The sequence below is a fragment of the Cynocephalus volans genome, chromosome 1 (assembly GCF_027409185.1).
Source record: "Cynocephalus volans isolate mCynVol1 chromosome 1, mCynVol1.pri, whole genome shotgun sequence".
In the NCBI taxonomy this organism is placed as follows: Eukaryota; Metazoa; Chordata; class Mammalia; order Dermoptera; family Cynocephalidae; genus Cynocephalus; species Cynocephalus volans.
This window is the reverse complement of record NC_084460.1, coordinates 71970208-71995199: the sequence shown is the minus strand read 5'-3', so window position 1 is coordinate 71995199 and position 24992 is coordinate 71970208. Positions and strand designations below refer to the sequence as shown.

Here is a 24992-nt window from a genome sequence, read left to right as displayed (position 1 = left end):
CACTTGGGAGTGATATTGCTGGGTCACAGACTGTTCATATATGCAACTGTGGTGGATGCCGGCCAGCTGAAAGCTTTTTGAAGACAGAGAACATGACTTTACACAACTCTGTCTCCATAGTACCTGGCTCTAAGTAGCACTCCTCGACGTTGGTTCTCTTTCCCCTTCAGCCTCCACAGACTGAGTTATTGGTCAATCCCTGCTTCCCTGAATACCAAGAAACCTGTCTATTTTTAGGCAGAAAGGGAAGAGTACCCAGTACCTTCTGCCCACAGCTTTACTCAGTAGAGCAGATAAAAATGCTCGTTCCTGATTAGTGTCCTCCAAAACCTATAAATGTTTCATTTTGTGCCTTCTCCACCCACTTCCTTCCATCATTCATCATATTTGCTTCTGCACAGGAGGGCAGGGAAGTCTGAGGGAACCTTAAAACATGAAGGTCCACTTTCTTTTTGCTGTTCTCCTTTGTTTGGTCCAAGTGAACTCAGGTAAATGTCTCCTGGTTAGCCCTGGGGAAGGTAGTGCAGCAATTTCATTTATGTGTGTGTCAGCGTGTGGATGGTGTGGAGGTGTGTCTGTGCGTTGTCAGTGGGTACAGACGGGCCACTCTGAAGTTCAGCCCTGGACCATTCTGATCTCCTCTATGAAGAGTTTTTAGAAGCTGAGTAGGGGTTGTAAGGTCCATAACTCAAGACAAAGGGGCATCTTTGCTCTGATGCAAATAGGAAGCATTTACTGCAGTCTGTGAAAAGTTTTCAGAAGGAAAATACAGTCATGCAAATGTCAGAGTTGGAAGGAAATCAGAGATCTGGGTAGCCCCACACGATACCAAGAGAAAACCAAAGTCCAGAGAATGTGTGAGCTGACTGCTGCCCAAGTAACTATGGTCATAGTGGGTCTTCACACACATCATGATATTCCCTTAGCTTTCACAGAATACCTGTTCCACAGGTGAGAAAACAGAGGTATAGCCAGTTAAATAAACTGTGCAAGCAGAGATAATGAGTTATTGGAAGAAGACTAGAATCCAGATCTCCACCCTTCTAGGCTAGTGGCTCCTCTGTCTTTACTAAAGGTGGAATTCACCACTTGACAGGGCCAAAATGATACAGGATTGTAGAGTAGGCCCCATTTGGCACTGGGATATTATGCAAGACTATTTTTAGAATCATGTAAGACCAACACTTTTGTTTTTGTTTTCTGTTTTTTGTTTTTTTAAAATCATGATATATGGCATTTGCAAACCTGACATAAGTAAGACCTTTCTTTCAAATATCTCTCCCAAAGTGCTTTCCTTATGGGAACTTTAGGTAGTTGTGCTTGACTTACAAGCCCACAAATCATGGTGAGAAGAGGGGTTTTATATTTTCCTTTTCACTGTAGGACATCAAACTAAAAATTGGGCCACAAGCTGAAAATTGGAACTACTGCCAATTTTCCTAGAGACCAAGACCTGCCCCCATCATTCCATTCTGTTCTCCAAAACTCCCTTGGCTTTTCCCTAATGCACATTTATCACCTGGAAGCTTAAGAACCTAAATATAATAGGTACCATTTTCTTAGGGCCTACTATGAGCCAGGTGATGTCACATGCAATACACCATATCATCCTCTTGACAACAATGAGATATAAATTATTGTTCCTGCTTTAAAGCTAAGAAACCAAAGCTCAGTTAAATCAGGACTTGTTCAAAGACATTTAGCTTTGTAAGAATACTGTAAACATCTGGAGTGGGGCTGTGGGCCGGGGTCATCCTTTATTCTCTGTACTATATGAATTAAATATCAACTCTGTTCTGTCGTATGCATAGGAGACGTTCCGCCTGGAATTAGGAATACTATCTGCCTTATGCAACATGGGACCTGCAGACTTCTTTTCTGCCGTTCTGGTGAAAAAAAAGGTGACATTTGCTCTGATCCCTGGAACAGGTGCTGCATACAAAATATAAGGGAAGAAGACAAAGAGATAACAGAGAAGGATGGCAGATCTGGGATCTAAATGTAAGCTCCCAGAAGGCAGAGATCTTGAAGTATCCCAAGGGCTTAAAAGAATGTGTGACTTATAGTAGGTGTGCAATAAATATTTGTCGAATGAATATAGCACCAGAGGTAAAGCTCTTATGAAAGAATTTTCTTAAAAAGCTTCCTTACTTTTCCATTTTCTATTTTTACTATTAAAGGGCCTCCGAATTTTGTAATATTTGGCTTTCTTTCCCCATTCCAGGGTGTATCTCTTACCTACCCAGAGATGGGGATAGACTAGAAACCAAGCTTCAAACTTATTTTCAAAAGGACAGAAATTCAGCCAATCTCCTGGCCTCTTTTCTACCTAATAACCTCTTTTTAAATCAAACCCAGCACCAGCCTGCTCCTACTTAATCACCCAGACCGTGAAGAGCCTTATCTTTTCTCCATAGCCTCCTCCCGTAATAATACCAGTAGCTCACATTTAAGTAGAATTTTATTGTTTTCAAACATGTGGATTATCTCAATTGATAAATACAACAATCGTATGGACTGTGTAACAAGGTGTAAGCAGTTCCATTTTAGGTATGAAAACCATAAGGTTAAGCAAATTGCTTCTAGGTTAGCAGTTTGGGATTGCTTGGTATGCCTAATTAATCAAGTGTTCATTCTTCCATGTTACTTCTAACGAGTCTATTTCCAAGCAATTAAAGCAAGGTACAGCCCTTGTTCATGAAGATTCCTTAACCTTCAACAATGCTTTTCCCTTTGCTTTTCTCTGGATTCTGCTCAAATTTGTTGTCCATACCACACTTCGAGCCAGTCATCCCAAGGATAGTAAATATTAATTACAGGTAAGAAATGTAAAAAATAATAAAGTCAATTGTACTGACACATAAGAGACCACATGTCAAGCTTTTTCTAGACCAACAGATAGCTTGATAACACCTTGTTTCTGTATTCCTGTTCACAGCCTGAATCCAGTTTGCTCATGAATAATCTGAACCTACTTTAAGAGCCACCGAGAATATATACGTTTGGGATCCTGTCTCAAGTTGCAATGAATATTTGGCATAATGCCTTTGGCCTCTCCCCAGCCTCTTGTAAACTCACTCCTGTTTTTTATTTTCTGAATATAATCAGACAGACCCCTGATATTGCACAGAATGAAGCCTCTGTCAGGCACAGGCATCACTACAGAGCCCTCTGTCATCCCCTCCAAGGAAGGAGTACCTATTCTACACCAGAAGTGAATGCCTGCCTGGGAAGGGTGTTGGTCCCAGGGTTAGGCTTTGTTCAAGTGAAACACACAAATCTCCATGCTTCAGGACAGGCAGACACATTCTCAGTCAGGAGTACCACTATTCCATGCCCAACAGGTCTGTGCACCACAGATATAAAATACCATGAGGGCAGGCCTGTGCCCAGAATACTGGGGAACCAGAAACTCCTTCTGTCTTTTCCACTGAGCATGTGCCATTCGTCAGCCAGTCCCTTCTCATGGCCTCATTTTCCTCAAAAACAAAGTGAGGGAGCTGGGCTAGATCTCTGAGACCCCGTCACAGCTGACCGCCTGTGGGTGTAGAATCAGTACTTCATCAGTGGGGTCTCTGTCAAGTGAAGCGAGGAGAGAGAACCTGTCCCATTGCCTTCCTCCTGCAGCACTGTCAGGTGAGAGCCTGTTAAGGAACCTGTAATGGAGTCCAGGACTAGCCAGGAGGAGATTTGCACAAGGCCCTAAACTGTGCTGTCGATATTTTTAAGGAGGAAACTGGGCCTGGTTTGGACTACATTGTGGAAAATGTTATCTTTCTCCAATGAGAAATTTTTCTGAAAGAAGTATACATGTATACTTCAGTCAGACAGAGAAAAAGAGATGGTGAGAAAGAGGCTCTGATGGCAGCCCTGGCACAGGGCAGGTTCTGTGAGTGTTTGTTGGGTTTACGGGGGCAAACACAAAGTGGAGGTAAGAAAGAACGGGGATGGCAAGGGGTGTCTCCAGGTTGTCTTTAGTGGCCACCTTGAAGTCCATGTGATCCTTTATTTTATCCTATAAAAAGTGTCTCTGTGAGGCATGGGGATGAATCAGACTGGATCCACCCAGACACCGGAATGAACCCCAAGGACTGGATTCAGGTTCTTGTTCTGTCCCTCTGAGACATTGGGCAAGTTACCTCATCTCCATAGCATCCATTTCCCCATCTGTAAAATGACAGGATTGAACCTGGCCCTAAAAAGTCCTGATGTGGTTCTTGGACTATGTGAATACCCACAATATTTATATTTCAAAGCCTAGGACTACCTTGGCCAGGCAGGCAGCCTGTCAATACCAACACTTACCACCAGATGGCGCCGCTGCTCACAATGCCTGCAAACCTTTTTGACAAGGTATTGTGAAGCTGATCCAACTGGCTAAGAGCAGCAGCCAGAAACACAGCAGGGCAGAGAACAAAGGAAGAATGAATTACTAACACTTCCAGCCTGAATTTCTTGGCACTAACTGGCACTACCTATAGTATCTTGTTTATCTCTGTCCTGTACAGAGTAATCATTCACTATTGATTTGTGGAAATGAATTTAATTCAGTTCAGACTGAATTCATCAGGACATTTATTAAAGCATTACTGTGCATCTCCTCTTATTTGGGAGTAGGGCTGGGCCAGCAGCTCAGACAAAGCTGTGGATAACAAAAGCAGAGACTGCCTTCTTCCTGCCATCTGTCTTAGGAACTGTGACACCTCCCCTCCCCCCCAGGGTGGCCCAGTGCTGACCACCCTCTGTGGCCAGGAGGCAGCTCCGACAGCAGAAGGGTAGGGGCTCATACCAGGATTGGCCTACTTCTCAGTTGTGCTCCATGGACTGCCTCCCCCAGGATGTACTTTGGATACCACTGTTAAGTGTGCACACGTGTAGAAAGCAGTGCTTGCATTTGCTCCATCCTGCCCTCCTATCCCAGATCTGTGTTCAACTTGGGGATTTACCTGCCCTGCCCTTGCTCTGAGATACCGTTAGCATGTGGTCAGGGGCAGCTGGGAAGAGGTGTCAGGGACACTGGGACTTTGCAACCCTCTCCTTTTGGTGGGACCAGCACTCAGAGGTACATGGACCCTCTGCTGATCCCAGGAGGGGTTGGAGTGTGCCTGGTGGTGGTCTGGAGCTCTGGCCAGCAGCAGTAGGCAGAGGGACCAACAGGGGTCCAGTATGTTATACTTGACAAATCTTATACTCTCTCCTGAGATAAGTATAGTTATCCTCACTGCTCCCCTAGAGACTCAGCTTCCTAAGTTGACACAGTAACTAGGAATGAAGGAGCCATTTCCTCCCTGCACTCAGCCAGCACCACTCCGCAGCCTCGCAAGCTATCTTTCCACATCCCTATGTGGCAGAGCTAACTGCTCCAGCTCTGTGCCCCTCAGGCACCTCCATGTCCCTGCTGTGGGATCTGTTGCTCTGTTACCTTTATTTCTTTACATGCCTGTTCCTCCCACTGGATTTCGAACTCCTCTAGGATGGGGTCTATTGTTCATATTCATATTTATACCTTTAGTGACCAGGCAAGAACAATAAACGTGAAATAGATGAATGAACTATTTCAAGCCTCAAACACAGGTCTTTTTCAGTGCACCAAAGCCATCCTTTCTGATTACAGGGAACCCAAGGACATACCACTGTGACGGCAGCCACACCCTTCTCACAGCCTGAAGTCTGCATCAACTTTTCTCCCACAGCCCCAGGTTTCACTGCCCCCCTTTCTCTTCTTATTCCAGCCCCTACCCCTTGAGATTCTGTCCTCCAAAATCTGGTCAGAAAGTGGCACAAAGCCCTTATTAGATCTCCTCTATTATACCGCCCCACAACAGAGCATGTAGCCCATTCATTTTCAAGGGCTTAAATGTCCACCCCAATAGGAGGCAGCTAAAGTGAAATAAAAAGGGTTGGAGAAGCTATAAAGAGCTCACCTGGATCCTGAGCCTCTGACAGCATGACATGCTGCTGTCCTCAGTCATGGAAGACAAACAAGGGGCCTAGGAGGTCATTTAACAAAACTGTCTCCTCTGAGGTGCAGCATGGTGTCGGAGAAAGAGCTCTGGACTAGGAGTCAAGACCCCTCATCCTCATCCTAAGCCCACAGTCCTGGTTGGCATCACTGTACTTCAGGGCCCTCCTTGTAATTCAGATGTGAACTTTGTGTTCTTGCATTTCAAATGACAAATGATACATGAAATTCTCTTGAATGACAGAGTATTGGGACTATATGGGTGATTTATTTTATTATGTTTGAATTTTCTTGATACAAATAAGACATAGCAAAAAATGAGCTGAGATTGTTTTTCAATGTGGAAATAGTACAAATCACATTTGAATACCATATGGATGGAGTACTTCAGTGAACAAAATACACACATGCATGTACATGCACACAGTTACACAATGTGTCTTGCTACGCAGGTCTAGCCTGAATGGATTTGTAAAGCACCCGTGGTGACCCAGTCCCTGACATGAGCTCAGTGTCTGCAGCCTTTCACTGTTCATCTGGACTCTTCAGACTGAGGCAGCCACCCACGTCCTCCCTGCCTCCTGGAATCCTTGAACACAGATAAGCTGCAGAGAAAGATGAGGGTCTTGTCCCATCACCTACCTCTGGAGGTGATTTATTACCACCAGATCCAACCCCCGGGATAATACTGTGCTGGGAGAGGTGAACATGTTACTCCAGCTTCTACCAGGGCATAGTCAGGCCACAGGGCTCTCCCAGTGGTTACCTGCCATCTGAAAATGATGCTCTCTGTGGAGGCACTGCAACAATAAAGGGGTGAGATGGGTTTTTAACAAAACAAACAAGAAAACCCTTCAAAAATACTCCATAAAATACTTCAAAAATACACATAGGCTGTGCACTTTAACGATAGTGTTTCAATGGCTCAAAATATTAAAATTTCTCTTTTGGAACTCCCTTCAGAATCCTTCTCCACATAACACAAATAATGTCATATTCTTAGAAAGAAACTAGTTTAAGATGATCATTTATTTCTCAGCCAAAAAAACCCCAGTAAACTTCAGAAATTCATCCACTGTCCTCAGCTACCTCCCTCACCCTAGGGAGAAGCAAGCATTTGCCACGCTCAGCAGACCATGAACAGCATCTCTAAAGTCTTGACAGTCCTCAGGATACCAGAGGAGTATGCAGCCATCTGAGCCTTGGTTACCTGGCTTGCTCTGCAATCAGATTTGCCTCAGAAATCCCTAACACTGTCACTGGGAGCTTCTCCCCCACCCCCGCCATTGGACAGCAAGTGCACATTAGATCGCCTGAAGGTTACCCTACAGGTGAGTACACTGGGAGCTTAGCCACTTGTCTCACCTGTAGGAGAACCTGTGCTTGTCATGTCTAAGTCTGAGAATGAAGGCAGAGGAGAGGCCTGTCCCATAGACAGGTCAGGGAGGGCCCAGTGGTCACTGTGGTTACCTACAGGGAGGCCTCTGTGATGGTACATAGAGCATTAGCACAGCACTGGGCCTAGAGTGAAGCAGAGCTCAGACTAGATCTGCCCAGCATCCAGGTGCAGAAGAATTCTGGTGCTAAACTCCAAGGGATCATGTGCATTCTCAAGGTATGCCAAGCAGCACCTCCTCTGCCATCTACTTGGTGCTTACTGAATGCTTTCTCTGCTTCAGCCTCTGTACTAAGCACTTCCATGCATTTATCTTGGTTCATCTATGGAGTGGTATGAGTATGTCCATATACAGACAAGACACCTAAGGCTCAGAGATGTGAAGTCACTTACCCAGAGCCACACAGCTTCTACATGAGGAAGCTCTGTTCAAATCTGCCAGGAGGTAAGCAGAGATTTTTATTACGGCAGTTTTGAGGTGTAAGAGGCTTATCTTTAGTCATGTGGCAAGTCAATGGTGAACCAAACGTGTTCCTGCCTGGCCCACTTTCCCTTTGTCACATTCTCCCAATCCCATAAACATAGGAGACATGGTGTTCACTCAAAATGTCACTTCCAGCTCTATCTTGCTTAATAAATAGTGATAGTGAGAATCGCTGTGGTCACAACAATGTTAGCATAAGGCCACAAATTATGAACTGCTTTTCATATCACACAGTAGATCCGCAGTGAGGCATGTATCATTATCCAGATTTTAGAGGTGCAGAATTGGAAACTTACCCAAGTTAAGAAACCTGCCCAAGACCACACAGCTAATAAAGTGGCAGAAAGGGGCTGGAATCAGTTCTTTCTCCTCCTGCACCTTGGTGGGAAATTGTGAAAGGGGGAGGTGGGGTTTTCACCAAGTCTCATATATTCTTAGATTTGGGCAAGGTAGGTGTAAGATAAATGCTGGACATAGACCTATCCCCCCTCCCCATGAATACCAGAGGTCCTCCTCCTCCCCTGGGAAACTACCACTGGCCAAGGTAGTTACACAAGGAAAGGCAAGTCTCCTTTAAGATAAACAGAAGACTGGAGAAAGCATGGACCCTACGTAAATTAGCATGCTGTTGTTAAAGTGCTCTGGCGCCAGGAGGGCAGCAAGTAAGTTAACTTATCTACTCAGCCAGATCTCCCGCAGCTCTGTGTAGGTGAGCATCTGTGTCTACACATAAGCATGCAAATGATTTACACCTCCACTTTGATCTGTTTACTATATAACTGTTGTATGTACCCCATGAGGATGTGGATTTCCAGCTGGCCAGCCACCACCAGCACCTCCTGTAAGTCTGATAAACTGATTTCTCTACCTATTGTAACAGCAAGTGAGTTCTTTGGAAAAAGCAAACACTACACAAGTGCCCTCTCAGAATTGGGGCTCTTGCAATACAGTATGACATGAGTTATGAGCTTTATGTTGCTGTAGTCCCTAGGAAATCACCTCAAGGTATTTAAGAGCTCACCCTAAGACCAAGAAATAGGGTCCCCTGCCCTATCTAGGAAGCAAGGAAGCAGACAGTGGTCTGACAAGATGGTCCTGGAAAGAGGGACATTTGCTTCTGTTAGAGCCTTGGGTGTTGGGAGCAGCTGAATGATTTCACATTTAAAAATCTCCATCCCTTGTTCCATATTAGCATGAGCAGTCTTCTCCCTCTGCCATTTGAGCTTTGAAGGAGAGGTTTGAACCTGTGTTTGTATTTCTCTACTTGAAAAACTGAAAGAACTAGAGGTACAGACACTCCGGCTTAAGCTAGCTACAGAGGCCTAGAATCGTCACCTTCTCACGTGTTCGGACTCCTTAGGGATAATTCTCCCTGTGGCAGCACAGAGCAGCAGAGTGTGAGAAGGCCAGGCTCCCGCAGAGAGGCAGGCTGGGGCTCACACTGCACAGGGAAGTAAGAGGGAAAGCATTACCTGACATAGTAAGGAGAGCTAGCTCTGGGACCAGGCTGAGTGGGGCTTTCTGTAGTGGGCTCCTGGTTCCCAGAGCAGTGGAACATAGCAACAGAAGATGACAAGTGAGGAAGACTGAGTACTGGGGTGCGCAAGCACAGGGAGGTCTGCAGAGGGCAAAACCAAGCCTGCCCTTCGGCATGGATTCAACAACCAGCTTCCATCAAAGAGCATGACAGAGAAGCCAAAATCAAGGTCAGGAGACCCACTGGGGCAGGATGAGCCACATGCAGGCAGGAACTCAGGAGTGTCCCCATGCTGGGCTTGGTGCTTTCACCCCCTCCCTCGGTGGACAGACTGAATGTTCTGAGCCCAAATCTGACCGCCTCATTGACTGCCTAAAACTCATCAAAAGCTGCTCATTGTCTTTATGGTTAGCCCCTAACTCCCTGACATGGCCCCCAAGACCACTCCTATCAAAGCCCCTGCTAAACTCCCCAGCCAAAACTCTTACCTTGTTAATATCCAACCAGTTGAAAGTATTTTAAATTCCTGAACTCACTGTGCTCTTTCACTTCCCAGATTTTGCACCTTCTGTTTCCTATGCCTGCAACATTGCTCAGCTTTCCCCCTGTTTACTCTTTAGGTCTCAGCTTTGGCTGTACGAGTCCTTGTGTGAGGGCCAGTTTCCCCTCTGTGCTTTGTCAGCAGCCAGCACACACCTGGAGCTGGTGTCTACCACCTGCCCTGCAACTACCCACCTCCTTGCCTTCTATACTCCACAGTCTTTTGGAGCCCACAAAGCCTGTGCTTTGGACACCATTTTTCCTTGAACGTTTAGCACATGTCTACTTTACATTTTGGAAAGAAGGAAGTAAGAGAGGGAAGAAAAGAAGGAGGAGGAAGGAAGAAATAAAAGAAGGAAGTTAAGAACAAGCCCAGTGGCTGGCATCTGGAAAGGTGAGTTAGACCAGCCCCACCAGAATGTGGGGAGGGACAAAGGGACTTTTTCCTCCCTCCTGCATCCCAGCTGGCTCAGTGTCTGCAGCAGGAGTGGGGCGGCTCAGGGAAGAGAGGCATGGCTAACAATGACATGCTGGGACTCTCCATAAGGTGGTCCAGGATATGGGTTAGTGCCTAGAAACAGGGAAAACTGCGAGAGCTGAAGTCCCGGAGGGCAGCATTTCTCATCACTGTTTCTCCATCCTCTACCTCTAAAAAGGGGTGTCTCTCCATTCAATTCCTTTCACAAGACTCATGTGTTGCCCCCTCCAGGTGAGGAAAACATTGCAGGTGCCATGACTGGGAGTGAAGGTGGTAGGGCAACCTGGGTACCAGGGATGCAATTAACACCATGAGACAGAGCAGGGGCCTGGCCCTTTCCCAGCAGAAGCAGCGACTGAATGAGCCAGCCTAGGGCTTCCTGGAATCCATACCTACTGACCAGCTGATGGCAGAGTCATGATGACTCACAGGACTGAATGTTCAGGTGTGATGCTTGATGCTAGGTGTGGTGCACGTCACAGGTGAGCATGACCACAGGAACTGGAAAAGCTTCACATTTCACTATTGTTGTCACCGTGTTGCTGTAGGGAGGGTCCTTGAGGTGGCAGATGGTGACCAGCTACCAAGCAAGGTTCATGGGTCTCTAAGCCATGATGAGTGTCCTCAGCCTTAAGAAATGATCTTCTTCTAATCCCGTGGCTCTCAATCCCATCTTGGCAGCTTTTAAAATCTATATATTGTGCCATCCCTGTAGGGATCTGACTTACTTCTCTGGCTTACTTGGCTTCTTGGCTGTTTTTGTTAACATAGAACTATTACCTGAAGTATAGATCACGGTTCCTCCTGAACCATGTGCTGCGAGCTTTCCTCCACATTGTGAGCTTTCTCCAACTTCGAGGCACTGCTGTGACCCGTGGCCTTCTGTCGTTGTCATCTACAGCAATAAGTGATATCCCTCTCCAGGAGCACACAGAGAGGGGTTGCTGTAGACCTCGATGACCCTCCCCTGACCACAAGGTCTCAAACTCCCTACCACTTTCCTTACCAGACCTAACCAGTACAAACAGAATGATTTACTGAAGTGTCTGGAGATTTCATCAGAGAAGGGCAAAAAATTAAAGTCTGGCAAATTTAGGCTTTCTTCAAATTCCAAAAGGAAAGTCTTTTTGTTTAGGCCCTTTAAAAACCTGCTCTTTCCCCAGGGGCTCTTACTTCCTCCAGCCTCAGCCTCTTGCCTCAGGTCACCCTTCTCCTTCATTTACCCTCCTGCTCTCCTCCGCCTACCTTCTGGGAAACCCCCACCTGCCTGCAGTGAGGGATTGCACCCTACCGACCCAGAACCTCTTTCCATTTAATTGAACGGGCTGGAGCAGCCACTGAGAGCAGCAGTGGGACAATCACGGGTGCGTGCTTCAGAGAACATCAAGCCTGGAGGGGCTGAGCTCTCCAAGGCACCTTGTGTAGTACAGGCCTGGCCCAACTCCTCAGGCTTCCTTCATGCATGCAAACTTATTTCTTTAGCTCATGAACCTGTAATATGGAGCATCTGTACAACTCTGCAGAACAGGTGTTAGGTTTGGAGGATTGCACAGTCTTAAATCATAGCAAGGAAGGAAATACTTCCCTGGTTACTAAGATGCTTCTCACTTCCCCAAAACTCAGAAACTCTTTGTTCAGCAAAGTAGCATTTGGTTTCTTTCTTGCCTCATCTCATGCCTGCCGGGATAATTCAGACTACCATCACCCTCTCTTTGTATCTCAGGAGGCGTCAGAGCTGGATTCTTCTAGTTAGGACCAAATTAAGTGATTTTTTTCTTCCTGAGGAAGGTGAAGAGGGTGAGCATAAGAAGTTGGGACTTTCTAAGGAGAACAAATGTAATACAGGGAGGGAAATAAACAGCCATCTCACTGATTTTGCCAGAAAGGCTTTATAGAAATAAAAATGGATCGCTTGGAGAGAGGGCTTTTCCCTTTGGAAGAAGCTATCCCCAAAGGATGGAGGAATACTGATAACCACCTCTGTGCCCACACTTGTGTGGTGGATGGATAGAGCTTGAGAAAAGGAAAACAGAAGCATACTGATTTCCACTTCCATAACCTTCTACCTCCAAAAAATAAATGAAGATATTTCTATATTTTTTGGAGACATATTGAAATGCATTTCTGGCTTGCTATAGCACAGGATGGCATGAGGTACTCATAGCTTGACTTACAGGTGTCCAGTTTTGAGACTGAATTAATGAGCAACTACTCAGTGGCGTGAAATTCTTCAATATATTCCAATATCTGAACTTTAGAAAGAAAAAAGTACATTGATTTTATAAACAAAGGAAACACAAACAGTAAGTAAGCAATTAACAAAATGACAATAGCAAGTTCTTACCTGTCAGTAATTACCTTGAATGTAAATGGATTAAATTTTCCAGTTAGTGGCTAAATGGATTAAGAACAGAATCTAACTACATGCTGCCTAAAAGAGACTCACTTTAGCTTTGAGGATTCATGCAGCCTAAAAGTGAAGAGATGGGAAAAGATATTCCATGTAAATGAAGAGATCAGACAAAACAGATTTTAAGTTAAAAACTGTAACCACAAGTAAGCCAGGGATGGAAAGACAAATACCATATGTTCTCACTCATATATGAAATCTAAAAAGAAAAAGAAAAAGGAAAAGGAAAAAAGTGGTTCTCATACAAGTAGAGAGTAGAATTAATGGTTACCAGAGGCCAGGAGGGGACTGAGGAGGTGGGGGGAGGAAGGTGTATGAGGGGGAGGTGGATTAACTGCTACAAAGGTACAGGTAGAAAGGAAGTTTTGGTGTTCTAGGCTTACTAGAGCTAATAATATTATATTACATATTTCTAAATAGCTAGAAAAGAGGATCTTGACTGTAATCACTACAAAGAATAGATAAATGTTCAGGCAACAGATATAATTTCTATCTTAAATGAATCATTGTACAGTATATGCATTTATTGAAACAACACCCTGTACCCCACAAATATGTACAATTAAATTTTAAAATAAAAATTTTTTTTGAAAAAACAGGGAAAAAAAATCCAAACTAGAAAAACAAAATACTGTAACATGTAGCAAGAAACAAAGAAAGTTACCATACAATGATAAAGAGGTCAATTCATTAAGAAGGTAAAAAAATTGTAAATATATAAAGCAAATATTAACAAAACTGAAAGGAGACATAAACAGCAATTCAATAATAATTGAGGACTATAATACTCAACTTTCAACATTGGTTAGATCATCCAGAAAGAAAATCAATAAAGAAACAGGGGACTTGAACAACATTATAGACCAAATGGATCTAACAGACATATATTGACCATTTTATCCAACAGGAGCATTATGCACATTCTTCTCTAACATACATAGAGCCCTGTCCAGGATACATCATATATTAGGCGATGAAACAAGTCAACAAATTTGAGAAGATTGAAATTATATCAAGTCTATTTTTCTGACCACAATGGTATGAAACTGGAAATGTATTTGTGTGTGTGCACGCAGAGGTGAGTTTGTGTTTTTCTGTAAAGGTGGTGGGAGAGATAAGGGGTTTTATAGATATGAGGCAGAGAGAAGGAAGAACACAGGAGCTATAGCAACTAAATATGCATCCTGCCCAAGCTCTCAGCTGGCGTTTTCCTGAAGTCTGTGCAGTACAACTTGTGGGTCTAGATCATATGACACAGTAGGAATTCACAACAGGTATATTGAGCCAAAAAGTGGCCAGTGATCTGGACCGAAGACACAACCAGATGGTAAAGAAACACTTTTTCTCTGCTTTAGGGAAGATCTCAAAATAAGATCAAGCATAATTTAAATAGCTCCCTAAAGCTCATCAGAGCCAGACCCATGAGAGATAAGTAATCAGGCACCACTGTTCATTAGAGGGCTCATATTCTTTTTAAAGGAGTAAGAGATTTTTGGGTAAGTCTTAGTGTTACCCAATGTAACATGGGCAATGCAACAATTTAACCACCAGAGCCCACATTTATCCATGTGGGCTCTGGTGGTTAAATTATTGAATTTTTCTGAAGAAGCCAGAAATGTTGATTTTTATACAAAGTCTTTAGTCCTTTAAGTGTTAGCAACTAATGTCAAAATATGTTGATTGGCTATATTTCACCCATGCGTTTCCAGTTCATGGCTCTGGTTTAGATGCAAGAATCAGCTTGACGCAACTCAATAAACTATGAAGACTTTAACTCATAATAACCTCAGAAATCCATGTGCCTGCTCCTTTTGTAGGCAGATGATAAAATCAAAGCTCCAGACTAGGTCAAGAGCTAACCTAAATTTACACAGTAAATTTGTCAAAAAACTGAGTCTGTAACACAGGTCTCCAAATCTCTTATAGAGTATCGTTTGTACTGTATCTCACTATGTTATTTACCCATTGCTGTATAACAAATTACTCCAAAACTTATTGGCTTAAAACAACAAACAACTATCTCCCACTTTTGTGAGCTGTGGAAACCAGCTGGGTGCTTCTGGAACAAAGTGAGTCATGAAGTTACAGTCAAGCTGTCATCCAGGGCTGCAGTTTTATCTGAAGGCTCCACAGGGAAGGATCCACTGCTCAAAGCTCACTCATGTGGTTGTTGGCTGGGGTCAGTTCCTTGCGGTGTGTTAGATTAAGGGTCTCAGTTTCTCACTGGCTTTTGGCGAGGGCCCCCCATGAGTTCCTTACCATGTGAACAGCTCAAAATGTGGCAGCTCAAAACTCTTCACAGGGCAGCTCAAAACGTGGCAGCTGACTTTCCTTGGAGCAAGCAAGTAATAGGGCAACAGGGTACCCGATACTGAACCCCCAGGCTTTTTATAACCTAATCTCAGAAGTGGCATCTCATTACTTCTCATTTGTTAGAAATGAGTCAATGAGGCCAGTCCACAGCCAGAAGGAACCAGTTACACAAGAGCGTGAATGCTGGTCCGTGGGGATCATCAGAGGCCGTAGCAGAGGCTGCCTGCCCCACTCACTGCTCACAAGTGTACGCCAGCAGTCAGCAAGCCATGGCCTGCTGGCTAAAGCCAATTGCCACCCAATTTTGTAAATAAATTTTTATTGGAAAAATGCCGTGGCTACTTGCTTACATCTTGTTTACAGCTGCCTTTGGACTACACCTGCAGAGTAGTTGCATCAGAAATCACATGGCCAGCAAAGCTTAAAAATACTTACTGTCTAGCCTTTTACAGAAAATGTTTGCTGGCTCCTGATATATGCAATCATAAAACTTCTTGAAAAATATGGGAGAGGGGATTTAGATAGAGGTACCAGATTAAAAATTTGACTGAATTTCTTTTGGTGTTCTGGCATCGCAAATGCCATGGTGAGTATTTCCCTAAGGCAGTTAACTGGATATTCTCAAAACAGGAGTAGCTCTGTGGTCTAGGTAGAGTGGGTGAGGCGTGGCTCCAATTCCCCAGGTTCTTTCTCATTCAGGTATTCAGCATAGTCTGTGAGCCGGATGGTGCTAGGCTCCAAATTTGAATTTTGGAAAGTTATTTCACTTCTTTTAGCCTTAGTTTCCTTATACTAAAAATACAGATTCTAATACTGACCTCACCCTTTTTTTTTTTTGTCAGAACAAAAAGGCATTAAAGCACCAATACAGTGCCAGGTATATAGTAAACAGCTCTGTAGATGCCAGCCATTATGTGTCAAACATTTGACAGTCCCCCGTTGCTTATTGCAACATCAACCAATAGGTTCATTTTAATTACCAGTTCTAATTCAACAATACTGGCAAAAGTCCTATTTTAGAAAAAAATTCCCTGAGGTTCCACCTCTTGCCCTTGGATACATCACTTCCCCCACCCCAGCTTCCAGCCCATTTATGAGTTGACTTCATGATTGTTTTGTAAGAGCCACCTATACTCTAAGAGTCTACCCAAGAAAGCAGTCATCAGACTGTGTGGGCTGCTGGCAAGAGCTGCAGCGTGGTGAGTTTTCACTGGAGCTGGTGTGAACGCAGTCAACGGAATGATCAGAGTATAACGGTATAAACAGAGGGGAAGGCGTTGTTACCCCGCACTTTATCCTACTTAGGGTGAAATTATTACTGCCATATGGGTAGGGTAGCCTTATATAAATTACATAAATTTTATATGCTTATATCCTTCTTAATTTTGCCCTTACAAGTTCGGTAAGTCAGCCCCCATCTTGTGGGGTGTGATTTTAGAAGATCTGGGGAAGGCTTGCAGCACCACATCACCACTAAGTCTTCAAATTCCTAAACTAGTTTCAGCCTGTCAAAAGGCACCATATCTTCAGCCTGGCTCTCTCTGCGGGTCATGTTTCCCTCGGTGCCTGCAGGGTATCCCCACTTTAATTCTCCTCATTAATGCCACCACCATCTGTCTGCCCTGTCCCTGGAGCAGAGCACAGGGAGTCTTCCCAGCCTGTTTCCTCTTCTAATTCCATCTCTCATGCTCGACCATTACATCAACTGTTGGTTCCATGTTCTACACAGCCCTAGCTCTCAGATCTGTCTCTTTTTCCCATTAGCACTGGAAACATAAGGGATTAGTCCTGCCATTCAGTCTCATAATCATCTAATGCATTCTCCATATTATATCTGCTCTGAATTTTCTGCTAAAACAGAAATTTGTTCAGATTGTTCTCTTGTAAATCCTTTGATGACTTTGTATTACATCAGATGTTCCTTCTCTATTTTCTCACTCTTCTGGAATTATTTCTGCTTTATGATATTTGTCCTGGGTATCCTAGTTTGAAAATATTCTCTATTATTTACAGAGTGAAAACAATATAGGACTCGAATCTCTACATTCTCATTAACATAAGAACACAAGTGAAAAGACAACATCTATAAAGATGATAAGAAATGTTCACAAAAAGTATATGTCATTCATTACAGCATTTGGCAAAAGCTCCAAGTGTGGTGCAAAATATGCATAAATGTATACTTATATGCATGTAAATGTATATTTATATGCATATAAATGTATAAATGCAGAGCAGGGAAGGATGACTTTAACTGGGATGATCGAGATTATGGGGAGTTGGTATTTGGATTGGGCTCTGTAGATTGTGCAAACCATTGTGTCAAAAGAATTGGCTGGACACAGTGAGTGATTGTATTTGAGCAATTAGAAAAAGAGAAGAGTCAGAAAGAAGCTAGTTTTCAGTCTGTATCACCAAACAATTTGGGAAATAAAGGTGATATTTACAGAAAGAGAAAAGACACGAGGTGGAGTGGAGGTGAGGTGGTAGGTATTATCAAGATGATAATGTTCTTCACATGGATTTAAAGATTAGTCAGAAAAACTGGGAAAGTGGTCCAGACTAGAGATGAAGATAGAAGTCATCTGCATAGAGGTATAGATAACCATAGCCCAAGGACTGTGTGGTGCAAGGAGAGAACCATTAGTAAGAATTGAGCAATTAATTCAGAGCCTGGGTGCATTACCTAGCCTCTTTAAATCTCAGTTCCCTTCTCTGTGAAATGCAGATAATTGTATCCACATTATTAAACTATCATGGGATTCAAGTGAAATAAATGCATACAGACTGCTTAGCACAGTGCCTGGCACATGGTATGTGCTCAGCAAACGTCAGCTATGATGATGAGAGGGCAGGGGAGGAGGATCATCATTATTACCATTGCTTTGATAATGTTAAATTCCTATAGATGTCCCCTTTTGGGTACTTCAGGGGCAGGAGAAGGAAGAAAATTTCCATGGTGAATCAAAGACAGCAATCAGGAGAGGAGGAGAAAATAGAAAGTGGATGTCTTTTATATTATGTTACCATGTCAGTGTCTGTGTCTTTTCCACCATTAGACTAGAAAATAGTGAAGCGCACAGAGATTAAATATAGTGTACTTTTGTATCCTGTACAGCACCAGGTCCTAAGGTCCTAATACAGAGCAGAGGTCCACAAAGTTTTCTGGATGCTATATGGAAGTAGAGGGATAAGGTTTTAAGATTGATAGCGGCCCCACAAACCATAGAGGTCAAGTCAGGTGATCACGAACAAAGAAATCATTGGATTGGGCATGTAAGAGTCATTGTTGAACTCGGAGAGAATTGTTTTGATGGATTTCTTAAAACAGATGCCAGGAAGCAATAAACTGGGAAGCAGTGGGTTGAGGGAAAAGGGATATATATGAGGGTACACCCAAAACTTTGTGGGAAAATTGAATTAAAAGATAATATAAATCTTGGGCCAACCCCGTGGCTCACTCGGGAGAGTGTGGCACTGGTAGCACTGAAGCCGTGGGTTCGGATCCTATATAGGGACGGCCAGTGCACTCACTGGCTCAGCGTGGTGCAGACCACACCATGCCGAGGGTTGCAGTCCCCTTACCAGTCAAAAAAAAAAAAAAATATATATATATATAATATAAATCTTTCCATGAACATTTTGAAGACCCCTCATACATGTGTATAAACCACTACACACAAATACAGACCACTTTCTTGAGAAATTTGATAATGAATGAAAGAGAGTGAAATAATAGTTTTAGGAGAAAAAAGGGGTCAAGGACAGGTTATTTTTAAATAAAGAATTGAACATGATTGTGGACCACAATGAAGTAGTCAGTGGAGGAGGAGATAGTAATGTAATAGAAAAAGGAGATGAGCGATGGTGCATGGTTTAAAGAGGTGGGTTCCAAAGTATAGGGAGTAGGGTCTTGGAAAGGAGAACTCCCTCTAAAAAAGAAGGAAAAAAAGCTAAGATAGGTGAAAATATAAAAATTTGAGGGAGAGTCTGGAACATGGAAACTCGGCTGGGAGAGCTTTGGTCCCCATTCCTTTCTATTCCCATTAAACTGGTGAGAGAAGGTGTTGAGAAAAGCAGCCTCATGCCCCCGTGCCATGTAAGAATGGGCCTTGGTCCTGGAATGCTTCATCACCCAGAGACAGGGAGCCACACAGCCCTGTGCAGGGCTTGTCTCCCTGTGTGGGAATACCTTTCATTGCTCCAGACCAGACATGCCCTCCTTTGTCTGGGGGAGGGGTCAGGCTGCTTCTACCACAGCAGGAAGTGTGTGCACACAGTGACACCGCCAGCCTTGGCCACAGAGTGGTCTGCTGGCCATGGGGGAACCAGCACATGGCAAAGGGTTGGCCTGGTGCACGCTCTCCTCCTCCGTGGGAGCCTGGTGTGAGTGTTGTCTGTTCTCAGCAACCTCAGACCACGCACTGTCTCTCCCTTGGTGGCACTTACCTGCATTTTAACTTTGGTGGCACAGCCAGACCGTCCAGCGAATCCTGAAACACACAATGATTTTTGAGCCCTGTATATGTCTTTTTTGTCTCTTCTTGAGATTATGGTCTCCAAACCATCTCCATCTGAGTGTTTTCTTACTTAAATAGGATATCATCAAGTTATCTAAGTCCCAAAAGAAATAGCCAGAGAGGGAATAGCCAAAAGGAAAAAAAAAAAAAAAGGCTACATTTATTCAGGAGGCACTTTTTTCCTATCCCCTGGCAGGAGTCCACTTGACTGTATTCACAGGTGAAAGAGTCCACCCTTTAAGCTTCAGCCTAAATACAATAAGAATATTCATTCAGCAAAGCCACAGTGTCTCCTTAAGTGATCTGCCCCCTTCCCTTCCAGTGCTACGCGCAGCAGGAACTACCTACACGCTCACCACTGGAGGCAATACAGTCTTCTGACTCTAAACATCTTCAGCATTTCCATTCCACCATACAATTTTTCTCATTTTTTAAAATTCTTGTAATAGTCTCCCAGGCAACATCAGGTAAGCATGATACTCCCTTGAAGGAAAGTCAAGGAGGGTAATTTGAGGGGATCTGGACTCATGATCTGATGAGGGGCCCAGAGGAGCTCTCTGCAGAGAGCTGGTACAGAATGGGACATGGAATCCCTATGCCAATTTATTCTCCCTTTCTCAAAGCTAAGCAGTGTCTCTGAATCTGCCTACCCCAGGAGTAGAATCCTGATGGATAGCCCATCATCAGTGGCAATGGTGGAAGAAATGAGTTTGGCTAGAGTCAAGTGGTCCAATTTTAGAACACTGGGGAATGACTGCATTAAAGTAAGGACATGGTGGGTCTGGAGAACCTTGAAAAGTAGCCTTACTGATTTAGCCAAAGGGGATCTTAAGCATCATCTCTCCAAATAAATTGATCTGTCCTATGAAGAAAAGAGGAGTAAGATCAGTGGGGTGGGACGGTTAGTATTTGGCCAATACTGAGCCTCAGTGACTCTCAGTGTGAGTCGCTGTCCTCTACAGTCCTTGACTCAGGATTTTGGCAGAAACTCTGGGAAGAGAAAACAGGCAATGCCTCAGCTGAGAGCCTCTTCCCTCTGAACTATGTCCAGTTGCTCTAGGAACCATAGTAGGGCAGAATGGCTGAGACCCAGTAAACGTCCCTGGGCATCAACAGCCTATCCCACAGTGTCCAAGAAAGTCATTGACTGACATTCTTTGCAGGTAACCCATGTCAGTAGTCTTTAAAACATAAAGAACTGTGAAAGAGTAACCACTAGGCTCATTGGCTTAATTGCATGCACAACTTTCTCAGCTCTTCTTGTCAGTCTTTATTTAAGGAATTGTTGGTAATTCCTTGAGATAATTTAAATCTTATGTCTAGTTTTTCATAAATACATGGCATGGCCCTCACTTGTCTATCAAATCAAATGCAAACGTTTCTACAACCTTGTCCACTGGCCTTTGGAGAGACTTAAACTATTCACGTTTTCCCACGCTGGTCCTGTGCACCTCTGTGCTCTTGCTCCTGGAGAGCACTTGTCTCTCTGACTGCTCCACCAATTCTGCAAAATCTTGAGTCCTATGACTCGTAAAGAGCCAGAAATTCCTCATGCCCAACTCTGTCTCTTTTTGTCTCTTCTCGCCTTTCTACTGATATCTTCTCTCTCTCTCTTTTTTTCTTTTTCTTTTTCTTTTCTTTTCTTTTTTTTTTTTTATACAATAGATGGATTACAATATCAAATACAGTATTCACAATTTAGAGGTGTTTGCAGGAAGCCAAAGGGCCTACAATGTGTGTTCCTGCCTGCAAGATGCAGAAATAGCAAGAAAGTTTGCTGCCTGAAGGTGACAAAGTATTAGTCCACACTCAGATGGTTTTCTGGAGAAAGACAACTCAGTTACTCAGTGTGAAATAAAGCCTATGCTTTCTCTAGTCCACTTCCTCTGCCGTGAAGTGGCTCTGTCTGACCTGGGTTTAAAAGGAAGACAATATCTTCCAAAGGTGGAGTCGTGGCTCAGATGCCATCAGGAGATTGGCAAGCATATAAAAACACAGAGAAGAGCAAATAAAACTAAGAGAGCTAAGTTGCCTTTTAAACCACCATGAGGCCTAATACAAAGGCAAAACAAAATACTTCCATAGATGGTCCCAGACTAAAGGCCTATATTTTGCCACCCTTCTGGAAGAAAAGATAGTCTATGGTTTCATAGTTACAAAAAAGGTTTTGTTTCTCCTGTTTCCTTGTTTACGTATTTTTAGAGATAAATACACAAAAATAACAATGATAAAGATAAGGTCAGAATGCTAGAAATGGCTTCACATACATACCTACTTTGGGAGCATACACAATTTTGAGAATGTGTAAACCTGAAGCCATGATAAACTGTTAGCAATTGGCAGCTTTGTAACATACCAAAGATCCCACTTTAGGCTAAATCTTAAAGATGTTGATAAAGTATACAAGAAGGCAGTATGTAGCAAATTATTATTCTAGCTGGTGATAAGACAGTAATGTCACCACAAGGGGACAAATGAACAGAACTTTAATACTGTGGTGGTTTAAAGCATGGACATTGAAGACAGAAACCAATAAAAGAAACAGAAACATATTTAGGGATCTCAAATTGGAGGAATTTGATATAGAAAATTGGTTATATAGATGATCGGAGAGCTGAGATGCCAACACATATGGTGAGTCCCCTAAGAATTTGCAACAGCAGAAAGACACTTCTAGGGCTAAAGGAAAAAAGGCAGGAAGAATGCAATGTTCTTGAAGCTTGTGATAGGATCATCCAGAAAAAGCTGGAGCCATGCATAGAGCAGCTTTCTGGTAGGAAGTGGAGCCACCGAGGAGACACCTTCTGAAGTACAGGAAGAGAAATACACTTGCTTCTCACGAACTCCTGCCCTCCCATCTTCTGCAGGGCCTCCCTTTCGCCAATCTACAGTGAACCGGGAGGACAGGGGTGCCTGGGAAATGTATATAGCTCCCTGTAGCACAGAGCAGAAACAGGCAAAAGATGGATCTGAGGGCAGAGAGAGGAATGGTTGGCAATGTTGGCTTCACATCACAATGCTGCTGTTTGCTAAAGCAAGTCACTCAACCTCTCCAACCCTCAGTTTCCTCATCTGTAAAATTGGGACAATGCCTGCCTTTATCTATGTAACTTATGTAACAAAGGTCATGGCAAGTTTAAATGGCTGCAAAGAAGGATGGCATAGCCACCCTCAGACTATGCATTGATAAAGAAAAGAGCTGAAATCCTGATTATCTTCCTGAGAGCCACAGTCTTTAAGCTGCCTTCATACTCTTTACCCTGCTCTTCACTGGTCATCCACAGGGCTGCTCCACGGGTCACATGCTGTTTACAAGTCAATTTCACATCTTTAACTCACAGAGATTTCATTGTGGGCTAAATAGGAAAGATATTGCTCTCAGCGCTTTGTTGCTCAGATAATTTATTCAAAAAAGTCCACATCATGAATGACAGAAGTGAGCGTAAAACTGATGACTCCCCACTGCAGACCTAGCATTTGTCCTCCATGCAGCTCTGCCCTCAAACAAAAACTTGGATCAATCAAATCTCCATTCTACAGTTTCAAAACAGAATTTTAAAAAATGATTAGAGGAAAGTCTGACATGCACAAAAAAGAAAAATAACTGAAATATCTCTTCCTCTCTCAACCTAATCAACATTGTGGAAATGCTGACTCTTAGGGCCACAAGAAAACCAAGCACATTTAGTACAACAGTTTGCAAGGTCTGCCTTTTGAACCCTGTGACACAAAGCCACAGGGACAGGGATGGGCAAGACAAGGCTCTCGTTAGTGTTGTGAGAGTCCACATGCCCGTATTCACTCAATTATTAGACAGTACATATGTACTGTTGCCATTTGAGAGGCTAAAACTATTTTTGACATTTAAAAAAAAAGGGTTATAATAAGCTAAAAAAAAAATTAAAAAGCAGTACAGTTACCAGTGTTTCCCTGGAGTGGAGAAGAAGTAAAGAATACAGTCTCTCACTTCTATTGTTTGAAATTTTACCGTAAATATTCATTACTTTTATAATTTTCTTAAAACAAAGAAATGCTCCTCAAAATTGGTTTTATGAGTGGGAGGGTGACCAAACCTGAAAGGATCGACTTCCATAGCCCAGTCCCCAATTCCCAGCCTCCAAATTAGCTGACAAGAAAAAGTGACTTTCATTTACATAGAATCTTTTATGGAATAGTGGTGTTGCCTTCTAAATGCCTCCCGGTCTTTGATGAAACAGGTTAGACCAAGGGTTCACCTGTGGAGGTCTATTCTGCGTGTGGAAATGTCATATCCAGTGATCTAATGGTCTGATGACTCTAGCCCTGCACCCTGGGCTGAGAGCTGGTTATAATCCTCTACAACAAACCTCACCCTGTCTCTTAAACTGTTTAAGACTGCAGAGTCAACTCCCATCTCTCCCCACACTTATCTCCTTCCTCCGCTTACAAATACCTCCAATTGCTTTGTCTCAAAGTCTGAACTTAAGAGGAAAGTTAGGTTTTAAAAAGAAGTATCTACAACTGCAAAGTCTTCTTAAATTTGCTGATAGAAACCTGTTCTTCAGTATGAATTACCTTACTTCTACATTTCCTCAGCCCTGTGCCCTTACTATGACACTTATCAGAATTCACCCTATACTTATTGCTTGACTGCATGCCTTAACTTACGTGGAGCTCCTTCAGGGAAAGAACCAGGACAGGTCTCTCTTTGTATTTTACCTCCTGGATCTCCAGACCCACACTGAGCACATGAATTTGTCTCTATCCATAGTAGGTGTTCAGAGTTTGCTTAGTAAATCTGGTAAGTGCACCAGTATCCTGAACACACACTCCTAGAACTAACACGCCCCAGAACCTTGGTAGCTCTGTTATAGTTGCATTCACACAGTGCAATAACCAGGCAATGTCATTGTTACCTCGGTTCCCGATTATATAGCCTGTCAACAATTATGACTCACCAAATGGATTCCTTAATATTTAAGTCTAAAAGTTAAAAAAAAAATCTATATCCAGTGGAAATCACTTGATCCCTGAACTTCCTCAAATGCTCAAGGGCACAGAGTAACCTGAGGTCTTAGATGTATCTTCTGTAGCCCCTCTTTATAGAGCATCATCGACAAGGAGATGCCAGTTCACTACATGTGTCATCCCAGCTTGCTTTTTCTCTGATGAAGTAAAGTAAGGCATCTCTTGACTCATAAATTTAGGAGTTCTCAGAAAATGATGTAGTGTAAGATGTGTCACTCAAGTTGCAGCACCTCCTTATGTATCAGGGGCTCTTAATGACAGCCCATTTTTCCTCCTGTTTCTCACTACCTAGAAGCCAGTCCTGTTCCCAGAGCCTGAATATGCCTACGGGTAAATTATCAACCTAATGGGTGACTCCTGGGTGAGTGGGTGTGCTCTGTGTGACAAGAGACACTGGTGTGGTAC

The 24992-nt window shown here is 43.4% G+C and overlaps 1 protein-coding gene across 1 annotated transcript; it reads left to right on the top strand.

Annotated features, from left to right (window-relative positions):
* The first annotated feature begins 433 nt into the window (after window positions 1-433).
* LOC134361308 (sperm-associated antigen 11A-like) lies at window positions 434-1999 on the top strand. Its single transcript, XM_063076347.1, has 2 exons — window positions 434-488; window positions 1812-1999. Exons 1-2 carry the CDS (start codon window positions 434-436, stop codon window positions 1997-1999), a joined length of 243 nt encoding a protein of 80 aa, XP_062932417.1.
* Window positions 2000-24992: the final 22993 nt, after the last annotated feature.

Excerpts from the sequence above, each read along its gene's own strand:
- LOC134361308 (XM_063076347.1), top strand. The coding sequence starts at position 434 with ATGAAGGTCCACTTTCTTTTTGCTGTTCTCCTTTGTTTGGTCCAAGTG. Across the intron at positions 489-1,811 it reads TTTGGTCCAAGTGAACTCAG|GAGACGTTCCGCCTGGAATT; the intron begins GTAAATGTCTCC and ends TCGTATGCATAG.